We start from the raw sequence: 19,674 nt of genomic DNA on the forward strand, positions 1-19,674 counted from the left end.
CTTCTCAAAGCAAAGCAGACAAAGAGTCAGTACAAGAAAACTGCACTCCAAACCAGAGCTGACAGCTGGTACAACAAAGCATTGCATGGGCAGTTCCTTAACAAAATTGAAGGAAAAGTTGACAAGGAGAAGACCTGGTGATGGTTCACGAATTGAACCCTGAAGAAGGAGACAGAAGGCCTGATTCTTGCAGCCTAGGAGCAAGCCATCAGAACCAATGCAATTAAGGCCAGGATTGAAAAAACAGCAGATGACCCAAAATGCAGACTATGCAAGGAAGCTGATGAAACCATGGATCATATCCTCAGTTGTTGCAAGAAAATCGCACAGACGGACTACAAACAAAGACACAACTCTGTGGCCCAGATGATTCACTGGAACTTATGTCACAAGTACCACCTGCCAGCAGCAAAGGTCGTGGAAAATGAACATGCAAAAATACTGTGGGACTTTCGAATCCAGACTGACAACACAATACACCAGACATCACGATTGTGGAAAAGAAAAAAGTCTGGATTATTGATGTCGCCATAAGTGTGATAGTCGCATTGAGGAAAAGCAACAGGAAAAACTCAGCCACTATCAAGACCTCAAAATCGAACGGCAAAGGCTCTGGCATTAACCAGTACAGGTGGTCCCAGTGGTCATTGGCACACTCGGTGCCAAAAGATCTCAGCTGGCATTTGGAAACAATAAACATCGACAAAATCACAATCTGTCAACTTCAAAAGGCCACCTTGGTTTGGATCTCCGCACATCATTCGAAAATACATCACACAGTCCTAGATGTTTGGGAAGTGTTCGACTTGTGATTTTGTGATACGAAATCCAGCATAGGGATCTCGTTTGCTGTGACATACTGGGCCTTGTGTCAATAATAATAATAATAATCTTTATTCATACCACTCCATCATCTCCCAATGGGGACTCGGGGTGGCTAACATGAGGCCAAGCCCAAAACACAATAAAATACAACACAGAATGCACATCAGAAAATAGCTAAAGTAGCAAAACAAAACAATAAAGCAAATTCACACAATATAAAATCGAACAGGTTGGGCAGGCCACAAGGATGAGATAAAATGATAAAACCCTGGGAGAGGTGGGAATAGAAAATGTGTAAGTGAGGGGAGCCCAAGAAGGATAAAACAGTGGGGTAAGGCTTTCAGCTTAGGGTGGGGGAAAGTGCATCATAGGGACAACACGATAGATGGGGCAGAGGTTGGATGGCCATCTGTTGGGGGTGTTTTGAATGTGATTTTCCCTCTTCTTGGCAGAATGGGGTTGGACTGGATGGCCACGAGGTCTCTTCCAACTCTATGATTCTATGATTATTTCTCCTCTGACAAAATATCAGTATTTTGGAGATTCTTTTGGCTTCAAGACACTGAAACGTCTCTTACAGGCCATTTTAACACCTTTTATAACAACAGTAAATGAGAGGAACCTGCTAGGTAACCCAGTAGGTAAGACATGATAAGGACCTTATTTCACAGCCATTAATACTCTGAGAGAATATCTCTTCGCACTGACATAAGTCTGCCATCTCTGTTGATACTGACACACTTGGATGATCCCCCTGGATGATCCCCCTGGATCAATTTTAAGGATTTTGGGGAATGAGAGTGGGTAAAATCTGCATGTCCAACAAGGGGAAAACATACCAGGACATGGGATCAAGCACTACACAAGGAGGAGGAAAAATTTTAAAGAAGAGAGAACACATCCTGAAAACATTAGTATCTTGCAATTTTTTGCAAGCAATAAACTGCTATTGTTTATGACAACGTAGAATATGCACTGCTGATGAAACATTGTTTTGTAGATTTAAGAAAAAAAGGTTATTTATAAAACAGTGTGTGCCTCAAAGAATAGCAGGAATCAATATAATTGCACAGTGCAGTGGCAAATGGCATATGCTGAACATGAAGCAACCGCTGTTTGTTGATGCATGAGGGGAGAAGGAACAGCATTCAATACTCAGGGTGCTTGACACACTCGGTTTAACTCTGACTTGAACATGATGAGAGAGTCAAAGGAGAGCAAGGAGGAGGCTGTGCATCCGAGGCTCCCACTCAGAGATGGCTGCTACCTTGTGACCCTTTAGTCATCCGTCTGTGGGGGGGAAAAGAGTCGGAAACGGAGCAGGACACTGGATGGCAGCTCCAAGAATTGATGCGCCAAAGCAGGAGCTTCAAACTAAGGTTCTTGGGACGCATGTGGCCCTCCAAGGTCCTTTATTGCCATAAACTCCAGACTTCAAATCGCACTGAGTCTGAAAAGACTAGAAGGCACACAACAACAACAATCCTACGTAACTTGACTATCTCATCAGCCAAAAGCAGGCCCACACTTCCCACGGAAATACTGGTAAGTGTATGTTGGTTAGAATTGTTCTTTATTTTAAATATTGTATTATTCTTTCATTTTTTGCACTACAAATTGTTGGAAACAGCAACCTTCCAAACTTTCTCTACCTGTTTGTTAATGTATATATTTGCTAACCTGTATTGTATGTATATATTGATTTACCAGTTTGACCGACCCCTTTGGTGTGGGAGGGGCTACAAACATGTGACTGTACTGAGCATGTTCAGACTCAAGACTGCATTTTGTTATCAGGATGCTTTTGGTCTTCAATGTTAGCAGTTCGCTTTAAACCTCAGTGAAGGTGGATGCAGAATAATAATAACAATAATAATAATAATAATATCCAGAGCAGAAGAGAAAACTGGCAAAAGAAGGCTCTCCATGGACAGTTCCTGGGAAAAATTGAGAGCCAAATTGACAAAGAAAAAACATGGCTGTGGCTCACAAATGGAACTTGGAAAAAGGAGACAAAGGAGAGCCTGATTCTGGCAGCCCAAGAAGAAGCCATTCGAACCAGGCACGGCTGGCAGGGACGAGGGACAGGGCCTTTTCTGTGGTGGCCCCTCGGCTGTGGAACGCCCTTCCCATGGACATTAGATCAGCCCCTTCGTTAATGGTGTTTCGAAGAAAACTAAAAACCTGGCTGTTCGAACAGGCGTTCGGTTAAACAATGCAATGTACACGATGAATATAGGAAACGGAATTATGGAAGACGAATTGGATCACGATTCTAGTTACGAGACGTTAATGTGTTGTTATTGATGTGTCATTTTGTATATTATGCTGTTAATGGTTTTTAAATTTTGTATGCTGTTGGATTGACTTTTGCTCTTGATGTAAATTGCGTTGAGTCACCTACAAGGCTGAGAAATTGCGGTATACAAGCAAAGTAAATAAATAAATAAATAAAATGTCATCAAAGCCAGAATTGAAAAGTCGACAACAGATCCCAAATGTAGACTCCGCAAGGAAGCAGATGAAATAATAGGTCCCATTCTCAGCTGCTGCAAGAAGATTGTGCAGACAGACTACAAGCAGAGGTACAACACCATTGATTCATTGGAACTTCTACCACAAATACCATCTGCCTGCGACAAAGAACTGGTGGGATCACAAGCCGAAAAAAGTTACAGAAAATGAACACGCCAAACTCCTCTGGGACTTCCGGATTCAGACTGACAGAGTTTTGGAGCATAATACTCCTGACCTCACAATCGTGTTAAAAAACAAAGTATGGATCATCGATGTCGCAATCCCAGGTGACAGCAGGATTGAAGAGAAACAACTGGAAAAGCTAACATGATATGAGGATTTGAAGATCAAACTGCAAAGACTGGCACAAGCCAGTCAAGGTGGTCCCAGTGGTGATCAGCACACTGGGTGCAGTGCCTAAAGACCTTGGCCTGCACTTAAACTCAATCAGCACTGACAAAATTACCATCTGCCAGCTGCAGAAGGCCACCTTACTGGGATCTGCATACATTATTCGCTGATACATCACACAGTCCTAGACACTTGGGAAGTGTCCGATGTGTGATCCAATTCAACAGACAGCAGAGTGTCTGCTGTGGACTTATCTTGTTGTGTTTCTAATAATAATAATATCTATTTATACCCCACCACTATCTCCCCAAAGGGGACTCGGGGTGGCTAACATGAGGCCAAGCCAAAAAAAAATTACATCAAAGTTCGACACAAAACAATAAGAAAAAATACATCACAACAAAATACATAAAGCAACAAAATAAAATAAACAGTGCAAAATGACATAAAGCAAATCAAATATAAGAGGACAGGAAAAGAGATTTAAAGATGGGCTCAAAGCCAACCTTAACATTTCTGGCATAGACACTGAAAACTGGGAAGCCCTGGACCTTGAGCGCTCCAGCTGGAGGTCAGCTGTGACCAGCAGTGCTGCAGAATTTGAAGAGGCCCAAATGGAGGGTTAAAGAGAGAAATGTGCCAAGAGGAAGGCGTGTCAAGCCAACCACAACCAAGACCGCCTTCCACATGGAAACCAATGCCCTCACTGAGGGAGAAGATGCAGATCAAGATCACCTACGGACCCACCAGAATACTGATCCTGGAACACTATCTTACTTGGTCATCGAGGGATCACCTAAGTAAGTAAGTAAGTCCACTAACATTCAGAAAATTGTGGTCCAATGCACAAATTTGAGGAAAGCTGGACCAGGCCCACATAGAAATTCTTCCATACCTTCCCCCACTTTAGTGGGATCCTGTACCCCTAAACACAGCAAATATGACGATTCCAGCATCTATGTCACCAATTAGATATTAAGCCCTACTTTGGGATCTCAGCTGTTCCCCCCCCCCGCCCCCCAAAAAAGCTAAGAATGATCCCAGTCTACACACAGCAACCATCTTTCAGCAAGAAGTTATGTAAAGAATTCTGAGCTGTCAGATGATAAATGTCATCGAATCCACCCTTGAGGCTTGTTTGCATTTCATCTGAGCAAACCCGGCCCAGAAACAGTTTTTTTTAAGGAGCTGACCCTTGCGCACAAAGCTAGGGGTAGAGAAAGAGGTTCACTTACAATTTTGGCATTTTTCCCACTTTTCCTCAGCTGCTGAACAGCAAAAGCATGCTCCACATTATCCATCGACACACCGTTGACCATTGCAACACGATCATTCTCCCTAGAATGGGGGGCGGGGGATAAGGAAAGAAAGAAGGAAAGCAAACTGAACAATTTCAACACTTTGTTTTGCTCCAGAAAATAGCGTTTTTACACAACCGGATGTGGTAGAAGTCTATTTCCGATTGTTTTGGGGGCACATCTGTGGTAAGAGAAGGGGATGGAAACTGGTCCCTGGGCCCAATGAATTTGTCATTGTCTGGACCACAGAGACCTCAAAAAGGAACAATGGGAGAGAAACTGAAGAAGGAAGTTGAATTATCTGCGTAGATTTGCCAATCCGGCTGAACCGAAGTTTGATTTCACACTTACTGCAGCAGCCCTTCTGCTGGACCTCCTTTGAGCACATCTGATATAACTATTGATGTTTCACCGCTCTGGAAGTGGGGGTTATCTCTTCCGCCAGATATTGCAATGCCAAACCCGAATCCAGGAGCCTAGAAAAGACCAGAAAGAAATTCAAATCACATTTTTTGTGTAATCTGAGCCCTATTTTTTTAAGAAGAAGGGTTAGGAGTTTTGAAGGAAGGAAGGAATAGAATTGGTAACTTTGTTATATGAAAAAACCTCTTTGAGGATAATAGTTATTAGGCCTCTATAGTGTTTAGAGTGCTGTAAGAGGAAGGGAAAATTAACAGTGAGTTGGGCTTCCAGACAAAGCATACTGCAACAAAGATGAGCAGAAATTGCAGCAAGCACACCACACACAAGATGGAGGACAAAGGACAAAATGACAAGGCTTGACCCTCACACACAAAAGGCCAGGCCAGACAGTGGGGAGCTACCACTGCATTTTTATTTTTTGCTGTCTCTAATTATTTATTAAAAGTTTCTTTTGCTGCTACCAATTTATTATTTCTTAGGCCACCTCCTTCAATGAAATGTTTAAAAGCCACACGAAGACTTCAGTTGGAACCAAACAGGAAAATGTTGTTTATTTTGAACAGTCAATATGAGTAATGGTTTCAAATAACTGATCGGGTTTTACTTCTTACAGAGGATGGTACTTATAACTTGAGATTCTTAAAACAAAGTTCTAAACACAGAGATTCAAACAGGATCTTTTAAACTTTTTTGATTTTCCCTTCCTCTTACACCACTCTAAACACTATAGAGGCCTAATAACTATTATCCTCAAAAGAGTTTCTTTCATATAACGAAGTTACCAATTCTATTCCTTCCTTCCTTCAAAACTCCTAACCCTTCTTCTTCCCTGCCAAACTCCTAACTGAACTTAAAATGGCTGCTGCTTCTCCTCTGGCTCCGCCCATCCCCAGTTACTAAGTTTTTCCCTCCAGTTTCATCAGCCAATCAGACTGCACTTCTGGCTAAGAGGCTGCCTGATATCCCTCAGCTTTCCATAGCTTTAGCAAGCTGGGCCTGTTTTCTGCCTTTTACACCAACCCTTTAAGGTAGGCCAATCCGTTACACATACCATAGAAGCACACTGGAGGAGCTAGAAAATGCCTAGAGAAGTGTTCTCTCTAGGCCTCCGGTGCGATTCTGTGTTCAACTTCCTGCAGAACCTTCAGTGGAACTTCGGACTTAGATTAGCACTGGAGGCTAAAGAGAACAGTTTTCTACGCATGTTTTAAATTCTCAAAGGTTATTCTTTGGTACTCAAAGCTCTTGTTTATATGACAGCACATTCAGCAAGCTTCCATTATAAGCAAGCCTACTATATGTGTAATACATTTGTTTGAGTACACTAGACCATTACAAAGCAAATATGTCACTATCCCAACTACCCATGCACACAATTTAAGATTTTGGAGCATTTTGGATACGGAATATCAACATTTCAACAAACAAAGGAAAGAAGACACGGAGGAAGAAAAGGAATGTGGGAACCAGGGACTTGTGACTTCTATAAGACTGCTGGACAATATGTTTCCCTAAATACGTCTGGAATTGGGAAAATGTGGGGTCATTAAATGAATACTCAACATATTTTTGCTTCAACATTATTCCTGTCCAAAACAATCTGCAGTCAAATGTAAATGATGCCTAAAACAGATCAATCAATAAATCAAACAGATCAACAGTTCTGTTTGTTTCAATTCAATCATTGGTGTGGTTCAGAATGCTCTTTGATTGTAGGTGAACTATAAATCCCAGCAACTACAACTCCCGAATCAACAGTTCTGTTTGCTTCAATTCCATCATTGGTGGAGTTCAGAATATTCTTTGATTGTAAGTGAACTATAAATCCCAGCAACTAGAACTCCCAAATGACAAAATCAATCCCCACCAGTATTCAAATGTGGACGTATCGGGTATTTGTGCCAAATTTGTTCCAGTGAATGAAAATACATCCTGAATATCAGATATTTACATTACGAATCATAACAGTAGCAAAATTAGAGTTACGAAGTACCAACGAAAATAATGTGAATGGTTGGGGGTCACCACAGCATGAGGAACTCTATTAAGGGCATTAGGAAGGTTGAGAACCACTGCTTTAGGTGTTTCTGTCTTGGAAGCGTTTGGAAGCAACCGATGTGCTTTATTCCACTATAATTCAGAGTGAAGTCTAAACCCAGAGGAGCATGAAGACACTGCATTCCATCTTGCATGATTGCCTTTCTGTATGTTGCATCGTACTCGCTTTCGTGTTTCACAACCGAGAGCTGAACTCTAGGAAAACAATACTGGGAACAAAAAGGTTGGCCGTCCTGCGGCACCTCTGCCAGGAATGTAGGATGTAAACTTTATCATGACCCCCAAAAGGGCCACTTGGATCAAGATCCCCAAGACATGACTGGAAGGAATTGAGGTTTTTTCCCCCAATGGGGCATTACATTAAAGCAGGGGGTGGGGGGAAATCCATATGAATGAACGCCCATGGCTATAAAAAGAAAACCAGCCATAAATGGAATTCCAGAGACTAAGGTTACACTTCCCACTGAAGACGCAGGTTCGCAGCTTGGGAGTGATCCTGGATTCATCGCTGAGCCTGGAACCCCAGGTTTCGGAGGTGGCAAGGGGAGCTTTTGCACAGTTAAAACTCGTGCATCAGCTGCGCCCGTACCTTGGGAAGTCTGATTTGGCCACAGTGGTCCACGCTCTGGTTACATCCCGAATAGATTACTGCAACGTGCTCTACATGGGGCTGCCTTTGAAGACGGTTCAGGAACTTCAGCTAGTTCAACGGGCGGCAGCCAGATTACTAACTGGGGCAGCATACAGGGAGCATACCACCCCCCTGCTATGCCAGCTCCATTGGCTGCCGGTCCATCTCCGAGCCCAAATCAACGTGCTGGTTTTTACCTATAAAGTTCTATACAGTTCTGGCCCAGCTTACTTGTTCGAATGCATCCACCCCTACGTCCCATCTCGTAATCTGTATAGTATAGTTCACCTATAACCAAAGAGCATTTTGAAGCCCACCAACGATAAAACTGGGCCAAACTTCCTACAAAGAACCACCAAGACCAATAGAAAATACGGTGTTTTCTGATAATTTTTGGCAACCACTCTGACACCTTCTCGCAATTCCCCGGGGCCACGACTGTTGCACCTCAGAGTAGATTCACCTTGCTGTAAACACCAAACTCCACACAGCCAGAAGTCTTTATGGTTTATTAAAAATAAAAGGTAAAAAGTTCTTAAAAGCAAAGGTTTTTTAAAAAATATATTTTTATTGATTTTTATTTTACAAGCTTACATTAAAAAAGAGGTGGACACAGTAGGAGAATTGTGGAGTGAAGGGAAGGGTGGGAAAGAAAAGAGGGAGGAGAAGAAAGGAAGGAAAAAAAGAGAAAAAAAGGGGGAGGAGGAGAGGGAATGGGGGGAAGTACCCAAAAAGCAAATGTTAATGTTCCAAAAGATCAACATAACATAGCACTTGAAGCATAATCCAATAGGCATCAGCAAAGCAAGACCCAAGAGAACATGACAAAGTCCTGGAATCCTGAACACAAAGACTGCAAGATAATCCAGCCTACCTTAGGCAAGCTCCTTAGGTAAACGCGAAGTTGCTTTGACAAAGATCTGGTCTCAAACACCCTGTTTAATACCCTCTGCAAAACACCTTCAGGTGTTTCTTTGGCCTCTGGCCTCCCTCTTGTTAGCTATCTTCTCACTCCTTCGAATTCCAACCAATCAGCCGGATCTAAAGTTCCCATATCATCAAGGTCAATCTGTTCGTTAGTGTCAGCCTGTTTCCCTGCTTGCTCATTATCAGGCTGAGAACCAGGTCCTCCTTCTCGGAGTCTATCTGCACCTGGCTATTTTCAGTATCAGCATTCTTATGCCTTGCTGTGGGAAACTGCACTTCTTCTTCACTGTCTATAGCAGGGACATTTTGAACCAAACTGTGAACCTGAGTCCCCTCATCCTCGTCACAAACACTCTCTGATTCCAGTTGTGTCACTACACCGACCCCCAGATTGAGAACCTCTGTCCTAGACAGTCACGCCAGTTTTAGGAAAACGTGGCGGGGAAACCTGGCAAAATTGTCCTGACAGAGTTTGCTAATTTCTGCTTTGTTGCGGCCCTGAATCTTGCCTCTGACTTGACAGGAGGGCAACCCCTTCACTTCTGTATTGTGAATGCAAGCCCGAGTTCAATGTTAGGGAAAGTATTGCTCCCAATTGAGGGGCTGCTGCCCTTGAAGCATCTGGCCGCCCGCTGCTAGAGACCGAATGCCAAGCTAAAGGAAACCCCATGGGGGACTTCTGACTTTCAGTATGCCGCGCAGTGCTCCCTATTGCCAAGTTATTTCCAATTTTAAGGCAGAGTTTGTGAAAAGCTGTCACCGTTCCAATCCAAGGCACAACTTGGGGGGGGGGGGGGACACACCCCTCCCCCTCTTCTCCTGCCACATTTCTGGTCAAAGCTTTCCAAAGGAGGTTGCTGCAGCCGCTCTCTTCATTTCCCTAATCCAATTAGCAAAACAGATGCTCGTTCACACAGAATGGGAGAGGTAATCTCACTCCTGCAAAATCCAATCTTTACGGAGGTTCGGCCAACTTGCAGCAAGAGGGAGATGGAGCAATGATCCCCGTTAACTGGTCCAGTTTCGGTGGCTGGAAGAAGCCCGGCTTTCAAGCTTCAGGAGGCGCTTTTCCAGGCAGGAATTCAGAGCATATGGTGCAGTAGAGCTCCCTGCCCGACTTTGGAAAGCCTCCCGTTCAGGCTTCGCTCCCTAGACTGCAGTATACATCTCATTGCACCAGGGCACAAGGAACACAAATCTACCTGGTTCTGTCAGGCACTCAGAGGACAAGGACTGATTAAACAAGGGACACGGCTTGTTCACACAGCTTCCCATTTTTGGACCAATGCACAAAAGCAAGGCAGCTGGTCCTGACGTCCATCATCCTTCGTCAAACAAATTCACCTTGAGATGCCCAAGCTTCCCACCCAAGCTTAGGCTTGCCCACTTGATACAGACTCTTGTACAATAGCAAAGGTGGACAGGCTGCAGCCTTCCATTTGCCCTAGGCAGTACAACCAACAGTGAGGCATGCTGGGAGTTGCAGTACCATAGCCTTTTTCCTGTCCTTCCATATATAACGAAAGAAGTGACATCCTGTTTCATTCCGCATTATCTACTTATTCATGATTTAACTTACTCATGTCTGAATAAACATGTTCTCTCAAGGCATTTCTATGGTACGCTTCTCCAAGAACTACCATAGAAATGCACCATAGGGGACACCTGGCTCGAGAGCAGTACATGTGAAAAAGATCCTGGAGTCCTCGTAGATGGCAAGTTAAACATGAGCCAACAATGTCATGTGGTGGCAAAAAAAAAGCCAATGGGATTTTGGCCTGCATCAATAGGAGTCTATTGTCTAGATCCAAGGAAGTCATGCTCCTCATGCTCTATTCTGCCTTGGTTAGACCACACCTGGAATATTGTGTCCAATATTGTGTCCAATTCAAGAGAGATATTGACAAGCTGGAATGTGTCCAGAGGAGGGCGACTAAAATGATCAAGGGTCTGGAGAACAAGCCCTATGAGGAGTGGCTTCAAGAGCTGGGCATATTTAGCCTGAAGAAGGCTGAGAGGAGATACCTAACTCCTCCCCAAGATACCTAACTAACCGCATCTCGGCCTATGAGCCCACCAGGACTTTGAGATCTTCCGGGGAGGCCCTGCTCTCGATCCCGCCTGCCTCACAGGTACGGCTGGCGGGGACGAGAGATAGGGCTTTCTCGGTGGTGGCTCCTCGGCTGTGGAACACTCTTCCCGTGGACATCAGACTGGCACCTTCCCTGATGATCTTCCGCAGAAAATTAAAAACTTGGCTGTTCAAGAAGGCGTTCGAACAAGAAGTGCAATGATTGGTAAGGACGATAGGAATGGAACAACGGAAAATGATACTGGATTGTGGTTTGGACGATGAGACGATGTGGAATGACTTTTGTAGTAATTGATGATGTTTTTGATGATAATGTTGTTGTTAATACTGGATTGTGGATTGTTTTAGATTGTGTCTTGAATTTTGAAGCCTGTTTTTCTATGTTGTACACCGCTGTGAGTCGCCTTCGGGCTGAGAACAGAGGTATATAAGCAAAGTAAATAAATAAATAAATAGATAGATAGATATGATAGCCATGTATAAATATGTGAGAGGAAGTCACAGGGAGGAGGGAGCAAGCTTGTTTACTGCTTCCATGGAGATTAGGACAAGGAACAATGGCTTCAAACCACAAGAAAGGAGATTCCACATGAACATTAGGAAGAACTTCCTGACTGTGAGAGCCATTCATCAGTGGAACTCCCTGCCCTGGAGTGTGTTGGAGGCTCCTTCTTTGGAAGCTTTTAAACAGAGGCTGGATGGCCATCTGTCAGGGGTGCTTTGAATGTAATATTCCTGCTTCTTTGCATGGACTGGATGGCCCATGAGTCCTCTTCCAACTCTATGATTCTATGATTCTAAGTTGTTGTTGTTGTTGTTGTCATCGTCGTTGTCGTCGTCAACATCATCATCATCTTCTTCTTTATTTATATCCCATCTTCTTCCATGTAGGGACTCAATTTGGCTAACTATCACATAGTTATGCTGGAGGACCTCAAAATGCTGAAAAGCTGTTCTCTGTAGGCATTTTCCAAGCCCGTCAGCATAATTCTGTGGTATGATTCTGCCAGAAGTTGTTCGGTTCAATAGGGTTCACTATTGCAAGAGTTTCATATTTCCATGATAAGTCCAGGAACATGCGAGGGTTGTCCGAAAAGTAACGTTACAAAGCACTCTTTGGGGAATTTACTTGGGAGAAGTTGGTATCACAGCGGGAAGTGAACGAGCAGTGCCAGTCGTCAGTAGCTCATCAACTGACGTTGTGGTGAAGGTTAGAGATGAGTGTCCTCATTCTGTTTCCCTCCAAGTGAAAAGTTTGCGCTGTATGAGGAATATCTGGAAAGTAAGGTTACAAGGCACCTAGCTCTTGCGGGGAATTGCCTCAGGGGATCACTGCTGTGTAGTGGGAAGCCAACGGAAGTGAACGAGCAGTGCCAGTCGTCAGTAGCTCATCAACTGGCATTGTGATGAAGATTAGAGATGAGTGTCCCCATTCTGTTTCTCTCCAAGTGCGAACTTCGCACTGTCATATGCTACCTAAATGCTAAGAGCATTGACTCCAATGCAATTTATCACGAAATCGTTTCAGTTTATGGAGGACGCAATGTCAAGACAGCATGAGACAAAATGGATACAGAATATATTGTGCGATCATGAAGACACATCGCAGAGCCATCCGAAACAAACGTTGTGGGATGCTGACAGCGGGACTCTGTCTCCTTCGTGACAATGCGTGTCCGCACACTGCTCATGTGACACAAGACTTGTTCACTTCATTGGGCTGGGATGTTTTAAGCCACCCCTCTCATAGCCTCGATCTCGCACCCAGTGACTATCATCTGTTCACTAAATTGAAGGAACACCTTGGTGGAAAAATGTTTTGTGACAACGAGGAGGTGAAAATGAAAGTGACGAACTGGCTGAGAAAAGCGGAATGGAACTTGTATGACACGGGCATCAAAAACACGTCAAATGGATGACAAAATGTATTGAACTGAATGGTGATTATGTGGAAAAATAATGTAATATCTATGCTACAATCCATGTAAGTTTTATTGAAATATAGTCATTCTTTGCATTAAAAAATCTTGTAACCTGACTTTCTAGATAATCATCGTATGGGGAATTATCTCCCTCCATGAACCAGCCCGGGGCCTCCGATCTTCAGGGGAGGCCCTACTTTCGCTCTTGCCAGTTTCACAAGCTCACCTTGTGGGAACAAGAGAGAGAGCCTTCTCCTTTGTGACCCCCCTGACCCTGGAACTCATTACCTGGAGAGATTAGGAAATCCCCTACCCTAGAAACCTTTAAAAAGAACCTTAAAACCTGGCTCTTCCACTGTGACTTTGGTGAGTAGGTACAAACCTCACATTGCTCACCCTCAACATTTCTGTCACTGGAGTACATGTCCCCCCTCCCTCGTAGGAAAGCTTGGTCCCACAACCCTGTTTTTTTTTTATAAGCTCCCCTTCTCAAATAATCTCACCCAAGTTTTTTAATCATTTTGTTCTGCACATGTGGCCCTCCCACTGTCACTGTGATTGTGTTATTGTAATTTTATATTGCTAATGTATTCATAGCCCCCCCCCCCCCCGGTGGCGCAGTGGGTTAAAGCACTGAGCTGCTGAGCTTATTGACCAAAAGGTTGCAGGTTCGATTCCAGGGAGCGGCGTGAGCTTCTACTGTCAGCCCTAGTTTCTGCCAACCTAGCAGTTCAAAAACATGCAAATGTGAGTAGATCAATAGGTACCGCTCCGACGGGAACGTAACGGCGCTCCATGCAGTCATGCTGGCCACATGACCTTGGAGGTGTCTATGGACAACGCTGGCTCTTCGGCTTAGAAATGGAGATGAGCACCACACCCCAGAGTCAGACATGACTGGACTTAATGTCAGGGGACAACCTTTACCTAAACTTTACTAATGTATTCATATGTTTTTATGTAATTATGATGATGTTGTTTGTTGCTTGTGTTTTGGCTTGTTTGTTTGTTTTTGTTTTGTTTTGGGTTTTTTTTTTGCTGTAATTTGTTGCTTGGGCTTGGCCTCATGTAAACCTCCCCGAGTCCTCATTGGGGGAGATGGTGGCAGGGTATAAATAAAGATTATTATTATTATTATTATTATTATTATTATTATCATTATCCTCCAGGGCTATGGGGATCACACTATATAAAGGTGGTCGGCGAAAAAATCAACAGGGACGACAACAGCAACACCTCTCCAATTTCTGATGAATGAATTGGGCCACTTCACACCTAAATAAGCACTAATCTCCACAAAACACCTTATTGTATCTTACTGTTAGCCATCTGGAGCATTAATAATAATAATAATAATAATAATTATTATTATTATTATTATTATTATTATTATTATTATTATCTTTATTTACACCCTGTCACCATCTCCCCAAGGTAGCGTTTCTCAACCTGGGGGTCGGGACCCCTTGAGGGGTTGCGAGGGGGTGTCAGAGGGGTCGCCAAATACCATAAGAAAACACAATATTTTCTGTTGGTCATGGTTCTGTGTGGGAAGTTTGGCCCAATTCTATCAGTGGGGTTCAGAATGCTCTTTGATTGTAGGTGAACTATAAATCCCAGCAACTACAACTCCCAAATGTCAAGGTCTATTTCCCCCAAACTCCACCAGTGTTCACATTTGGGCATATTGAATATTCATGCCAAGTTTGATCCGGATCCATCATTGTTTGAATCCACAGTGCTCTCTGGGTGTAGGCAAACTACAACTCCCAAACTCAAGGTCAATGCCCACCAAACCCTTCCAGTACTTTCTGCTGGTCATGGGACTTGTGTGTGCCAAATGTGGTTCAATTCCATCATTGATGGAGTTCAGAATGCTCTTTGATTGTAGGTGAACTACAAATCCTAGTGACTACAACTCCCAAATGACAAAATCAATCCCCTCCAACCTCCCCCCACCCCTAGTACTAAAATTTGGGTGTATTGGGTATTTGTGCTAAATTTGGTCTAATGAATGGAAATACAGCCTGTATATCAGATATTTACAGTATAATTAATAATAATAGCAAAATTACAGTTGTGAAGTGGCAACGAAATTAATTTTATGTTATGTTCACCAAAACATGAACAACTGTACTAAGGGGTCACGGCATTAGGAAAGTTGAGAACCGCTGCCCCAAGGGGACTCGGGACGGCTTACACGAGGCCAAGCCCAACAACACATCAGTAAAAACAAAACAGCAAGCAAATAAAACATTACACTTGCAAAGACACAATACAAATTTAATGAACAAGAGGAGGAGCTTAAATTTTCATCAAGGCCTGTACTGTGGCCAGTGAAGCATCCTGCTAATTTGCAGTACAGGGACAGAGAGCCAAAACCATTGGCCCATGTAGTCCAACCCTGTCTGTTCAAAACTGAGAGCTTTCTCCAGGGTTTGAGACTCCAGCCATTGCCCAGCCCGGCCTCCAAAGGCCAAGGACTGAACTTGTGACCTTTTGCATGCAAAGCATCTGCTCTTATCAGTGCGCCACAGCACTTCCCCAGTGGAAACAGGGCTGGAGATAGATGCAGGGAGAGCTTGGCAATTGTGAAGCATCCACAAAGCTTTGCCTTCGACCATTAGCATATCTTTTGTTATGCTGCCCTCACCTTCTCTGAAAGGAGAGGGAAACAAATCACGCCTGCTTCTATGGGATCCCAAGTTTAAATATAATCCCAGCTCAGAGGCATCCTGCACTGAGAATTGCTGCAGAAAGGTGGTCAAAATGCATGCCCGAACTACAAGAAGCTGTTTACAAGCACATCCGTTTCAAAAAGAATAGGAAGGTTTCCTTTCTTCTCTCCATCTGGACATCTGGATATATGCTATTGTTTCCAAGAGCAGCTGGTATCCTGAGTTACAGACACAGAAGTAGAATCATAGAAACTTACTCTGTGAAGCGTCACTGTGTGTTGTTCCCATATCGCCGTTTCTTCCATTGTTGTGCTCTGATGAAAGAGGAAAAAACAGAATTACTTTCGTGTGGCTGCTAATTACCTTTTATCACAGTATAATAAGCAATAGCGCACGGTTATTTTTTTCAAAATACAGTAGTATGTCCCAACTCTTGCTTACAACCAACAACAACATACAACAACCAAGAAAGCCATGTCAAACAGATTGGATGTGTCGTTCCATTTTTCAATTAAGGTCATAAAAGCTGTTCTGTGTAACTTCCCATGTTTTACTGGACCAGAGGGAACGTTGCCAACTATATGCACCTCTTTGTATCTACGCCAGTTTTCCGCATGGATCAAAACAACTGCTACGTAATTGTTGGGTGGGTTTTTCTTCTTGGTTACACACTTTTAATTGGCACCAACAAAAAAGCCTAGATAGTCAAATCTTTAAAGAGAGATGGACAAAATGGAAATATTTCAGCTATGCTTGCTTAGGGAAAGAAGTGAATACTACACAGAGAAGCCATTGAAATCCACAAGCATGTGGACAATTTCAACAGAAAGGAGGAAACCATGAAAATGAACAAAATCTGGCTACCAGTATTAAAAAAAACCTCTAAAATTACAACAGCAAAACAACAGAGAGGAAACAAACAAGGACATCTAATCACCTCTCAACAAAAAATTGCCCCAGGCACTGCCAGGCCATTAAATGCTAATCAAGGTGGTCAGTTGAAACATTCACACTTAGCTGCAACAGACAGGAGTTCTTTGTCCCACCCTGGTCATTCCACAGATATATAAACCCACTTTCCTAGTTTCAACAGACCTCACTACCTCTGAGGATGCTTGCCATAGATGCAGGCGAAACGTCAGGAGACAATGCCTCTAGAACATGGCCATATAGCCCAAAAAAACCTACAACAACCCAGTGATTCCGGCCATGAAAGCCTTCGACAATACAAGAAGTGAATAATCAGGTGAACTGAATACAGCCAAAATCCAAAAGTAAAAAAAGACACATATCTGGGTTGTTGTGAGTTTTTATGGCCATGTTCCAGAAGCATTCTCTCCTGACGTTTCACCTGCATGAGAGAAGCCTCCCACAAGATGGTAAAACATTCGGGCAACGCCCTTGCAGATGGCCAATTCTCTCACACCAGAAGCGATTTGCAGTTTCTCAAGTCGCTCCTGAAACATACACACACACGCCTCCATCTATGGCAGGCATCCTCAGAGGTTGTGAAGTCTGGTAGAAACTAGGAAATTGGGGTTTATCTATCTGTGGGAGAAAGAACTCTTGTCTGTTGGAGGCAAGTGTGAATGTACAATTGGCCACCTTGACTAATATGTAATGGACAAGAAATTTCGAGGTTTGGCTTTTTACTGCCTCGGGGAACTCTTTGTTGGGATGTGATTAGCTGGCCCTGATTGTTTCTTGTCTGGAATTCCTCTGTTTTTGAGTGTTGTTCTTTATTTACTGTCCTGATTTTTGTGTTTTTTAAAATACTGGTAGCCAGATTTTGTTCATTTTCATGGTTTCTTCCTTTTTTGTTGAAACTCTAAAAGCAGGACAGTAGGAAGCCAGACCTTGAAATTTCTAGGCCATTAAATGCTGGCCAACTGAAACATTAATAATATTATTAATAATAATAATAAAACTTTATTTATACTCCGCCACCATCTCCCCGACGGAGACTTGGGGCAGCTAACATGGGGCCAAGCCCGAACAATTACATCAAATCAAATGAAATACATACAGCAAATTATAACATCAAATGAGATGTAAACAAACAAATTAGTACAAAATTAGTACAAAATTAGTACAAGAAACAAAAAAGGAAGGAAAAATAAAAAATACAATGATGTGCACGGTGGGCTAGGCCAAGTTAAAAGGAGTAGAATAAAATCTAAACTCTCATATATATATATATATATATATATATATATATATATATATATATATATATATATATAAAAAACCCTGGGTGAGAAGGGTAGTGCCTGGTGGGGGATTTCGGAAATATTCACATTTGCATCAAACAGACAAGAGTTCTTTCTCCCACCCTGGACATTCCAGAGATATATAAACCCCATTTTCCTAGTTTCAAACCTCTGAGGATGCCTGCCATAGATGCAGGCAAAAAATCAGGAGAGAATGCTTCTGGAACATGGCCATACAGCCCAGAAAACTCACAACAACCCAGTGATTCCAGCCATAAAGGCCTTCGACGATACATAGACACATCTCATCTAGTCTAACTTCTGATCTGCAGTCGCTTCTTTACTGTGTTCCAAATTATGCTTATGTAAAAAATAAATGTGTTTTCTGTATTGCAGAAAGTTATGCTACCCGATGTTGTAATTGTGTAAACTCACACTTTTGGAAGACCAACTGAAATGTGGCTGTTGCAACCTATGCCAAATGGAACACAAGCAAACAAAGCTAAATGACAGAAACAGTTGTGTAAAGCAACTGTTTGTCGAGAAATCTTGGCATCCCACAACTGACCACAGAGATAAACACAAAACATACACATTCTCCTGGATCATTTCAGTAAGGATTTAAGCACTGGTGATGTTAAGAAAGTATCTTCCTGTCTCCAAACTTCACTCGCAGTACAAAAGGCAGAGGGAAAAAAAGGAAATAATCTGAATAAAAGCATGTAATTTTTTGCAATCTAGTTGCAGGTCAAAAACCTAATAAGGATGTATCCACATTGTAAAGTTAATGCAGTCTGGCACCTCTTTGACTGCTCAATGCTATCGAATCTTAGAAGATGCAGTTTATTTATACCCAGCCCTCTCTCCCCACGGAGACTCAGAGAGGCTTACAAGTTATATGTACATACAATACATTATATTATTAGCATAGCACAATATTAGCATTATATATGACTATATTGTACTAAATCAGAGGAGGGCGACTAAAATGATCAAGGGTCTGGAGAACAAGCCCTATGAGGAGCGGCTTAAAGAGCTGGGCATGTTTAGCCTGAAGAAGAGAAGGCTGAGAGGAGACATGATAGCCATGTATAAATATGTGAGAGGAAGCCACAGGGAGGAGGGAGCAAGCTTGTTTTCTGCTTCCTTGGAGACTAGGACGCGATGGAACAATGGCTTCAAACTACAAGAAAGAAGATTCCATCTGAACATTAGGAAGAACTTCCTGATTGTGAGAGCCGTTCAACAGTGGAACTCTCTGCCCCGGAGTGTGGAAGAGGCTCCTTCTTTGGAAGCTTTTAAAAGAGGCTGGATGGCCATCTGTCGGGGTTGCTTTGAATGCAATTTTCCTACTTCTTGGCAGGGGGTTGGACTGGATGGCCAATGAGGTCTCTTCCAACTCTATGATTCTATTATTATATTGTAGTATTATTAGTATTATATTGTATTACAATATTATGATGAATATTATATGTACATACAATATATTTTATTTTTAACATAGCACAATATTATTATTATTATTATTATTATTATTAACTTTATTTATACCCCGCAAAATCTCCCGAAGGACTTGATGCAGCTTACAAAGGCCAAGGCCGCCGACAACAACAACATACGATACACAGTAAAACTCATAAGAAAATAATATTAGTATTATATATTACTATATTGTTCTGGGGCGTGGGGCTGATGACACAGTTGTAGTTTTACAAGATCTGCCAAAAAGTGCTGCTATCTCA

At 42.7% G+C, this 19,674-nt stretch overlaps 1 protein-coding gene across 14 annotated transcripts in view; it reads right to left on the minus strand.

The window, feature by feature from the left end:
• The window catches only part of TJP1 (tight junction protein 1), a 404,161-nt gene that overhangs the window by 87,969 nt on the left and 296,518 nt on the right, over window positions 1–19,674 (minus strand). For all 14 annotated transcript variants that reach the window (XM_060755771.2, XM_060755764.2, XM_060755762.2 and 11 more), the window contains 3 exons: window positions 15,980–16,036; window positions 5,343–5,467; window positions 4,929–5,031 (listed from right to left, as the gene is read on the minus strand). In XM_060755771.2, coding sequence (XP_060611754.2) covers window positions 4,929–5,031; window positions 5,343–5,467; window positions 15,980–16,036 — 285 coding nt within the window. The remainder of the gene's footprint in view (window positions 1–4,928; window positions 5,032–5,342; window positions 5,468–15,979; window positions 16,037–19,674) is intronic.

Source organism: Anolis sagrei, chromosome 9 (assembly GCF_037176765.1).
Source record: "Anolis sagrei isolate rAnoSag1 chromosome 9, rAnoSag1.mat, whole genome shotgun sequence".
NCBI lineage: Eukaryota > Metazoa > Chordata > Lepidosauria > Squamata > Dactyloidae > Anolis > Anolis sagrei.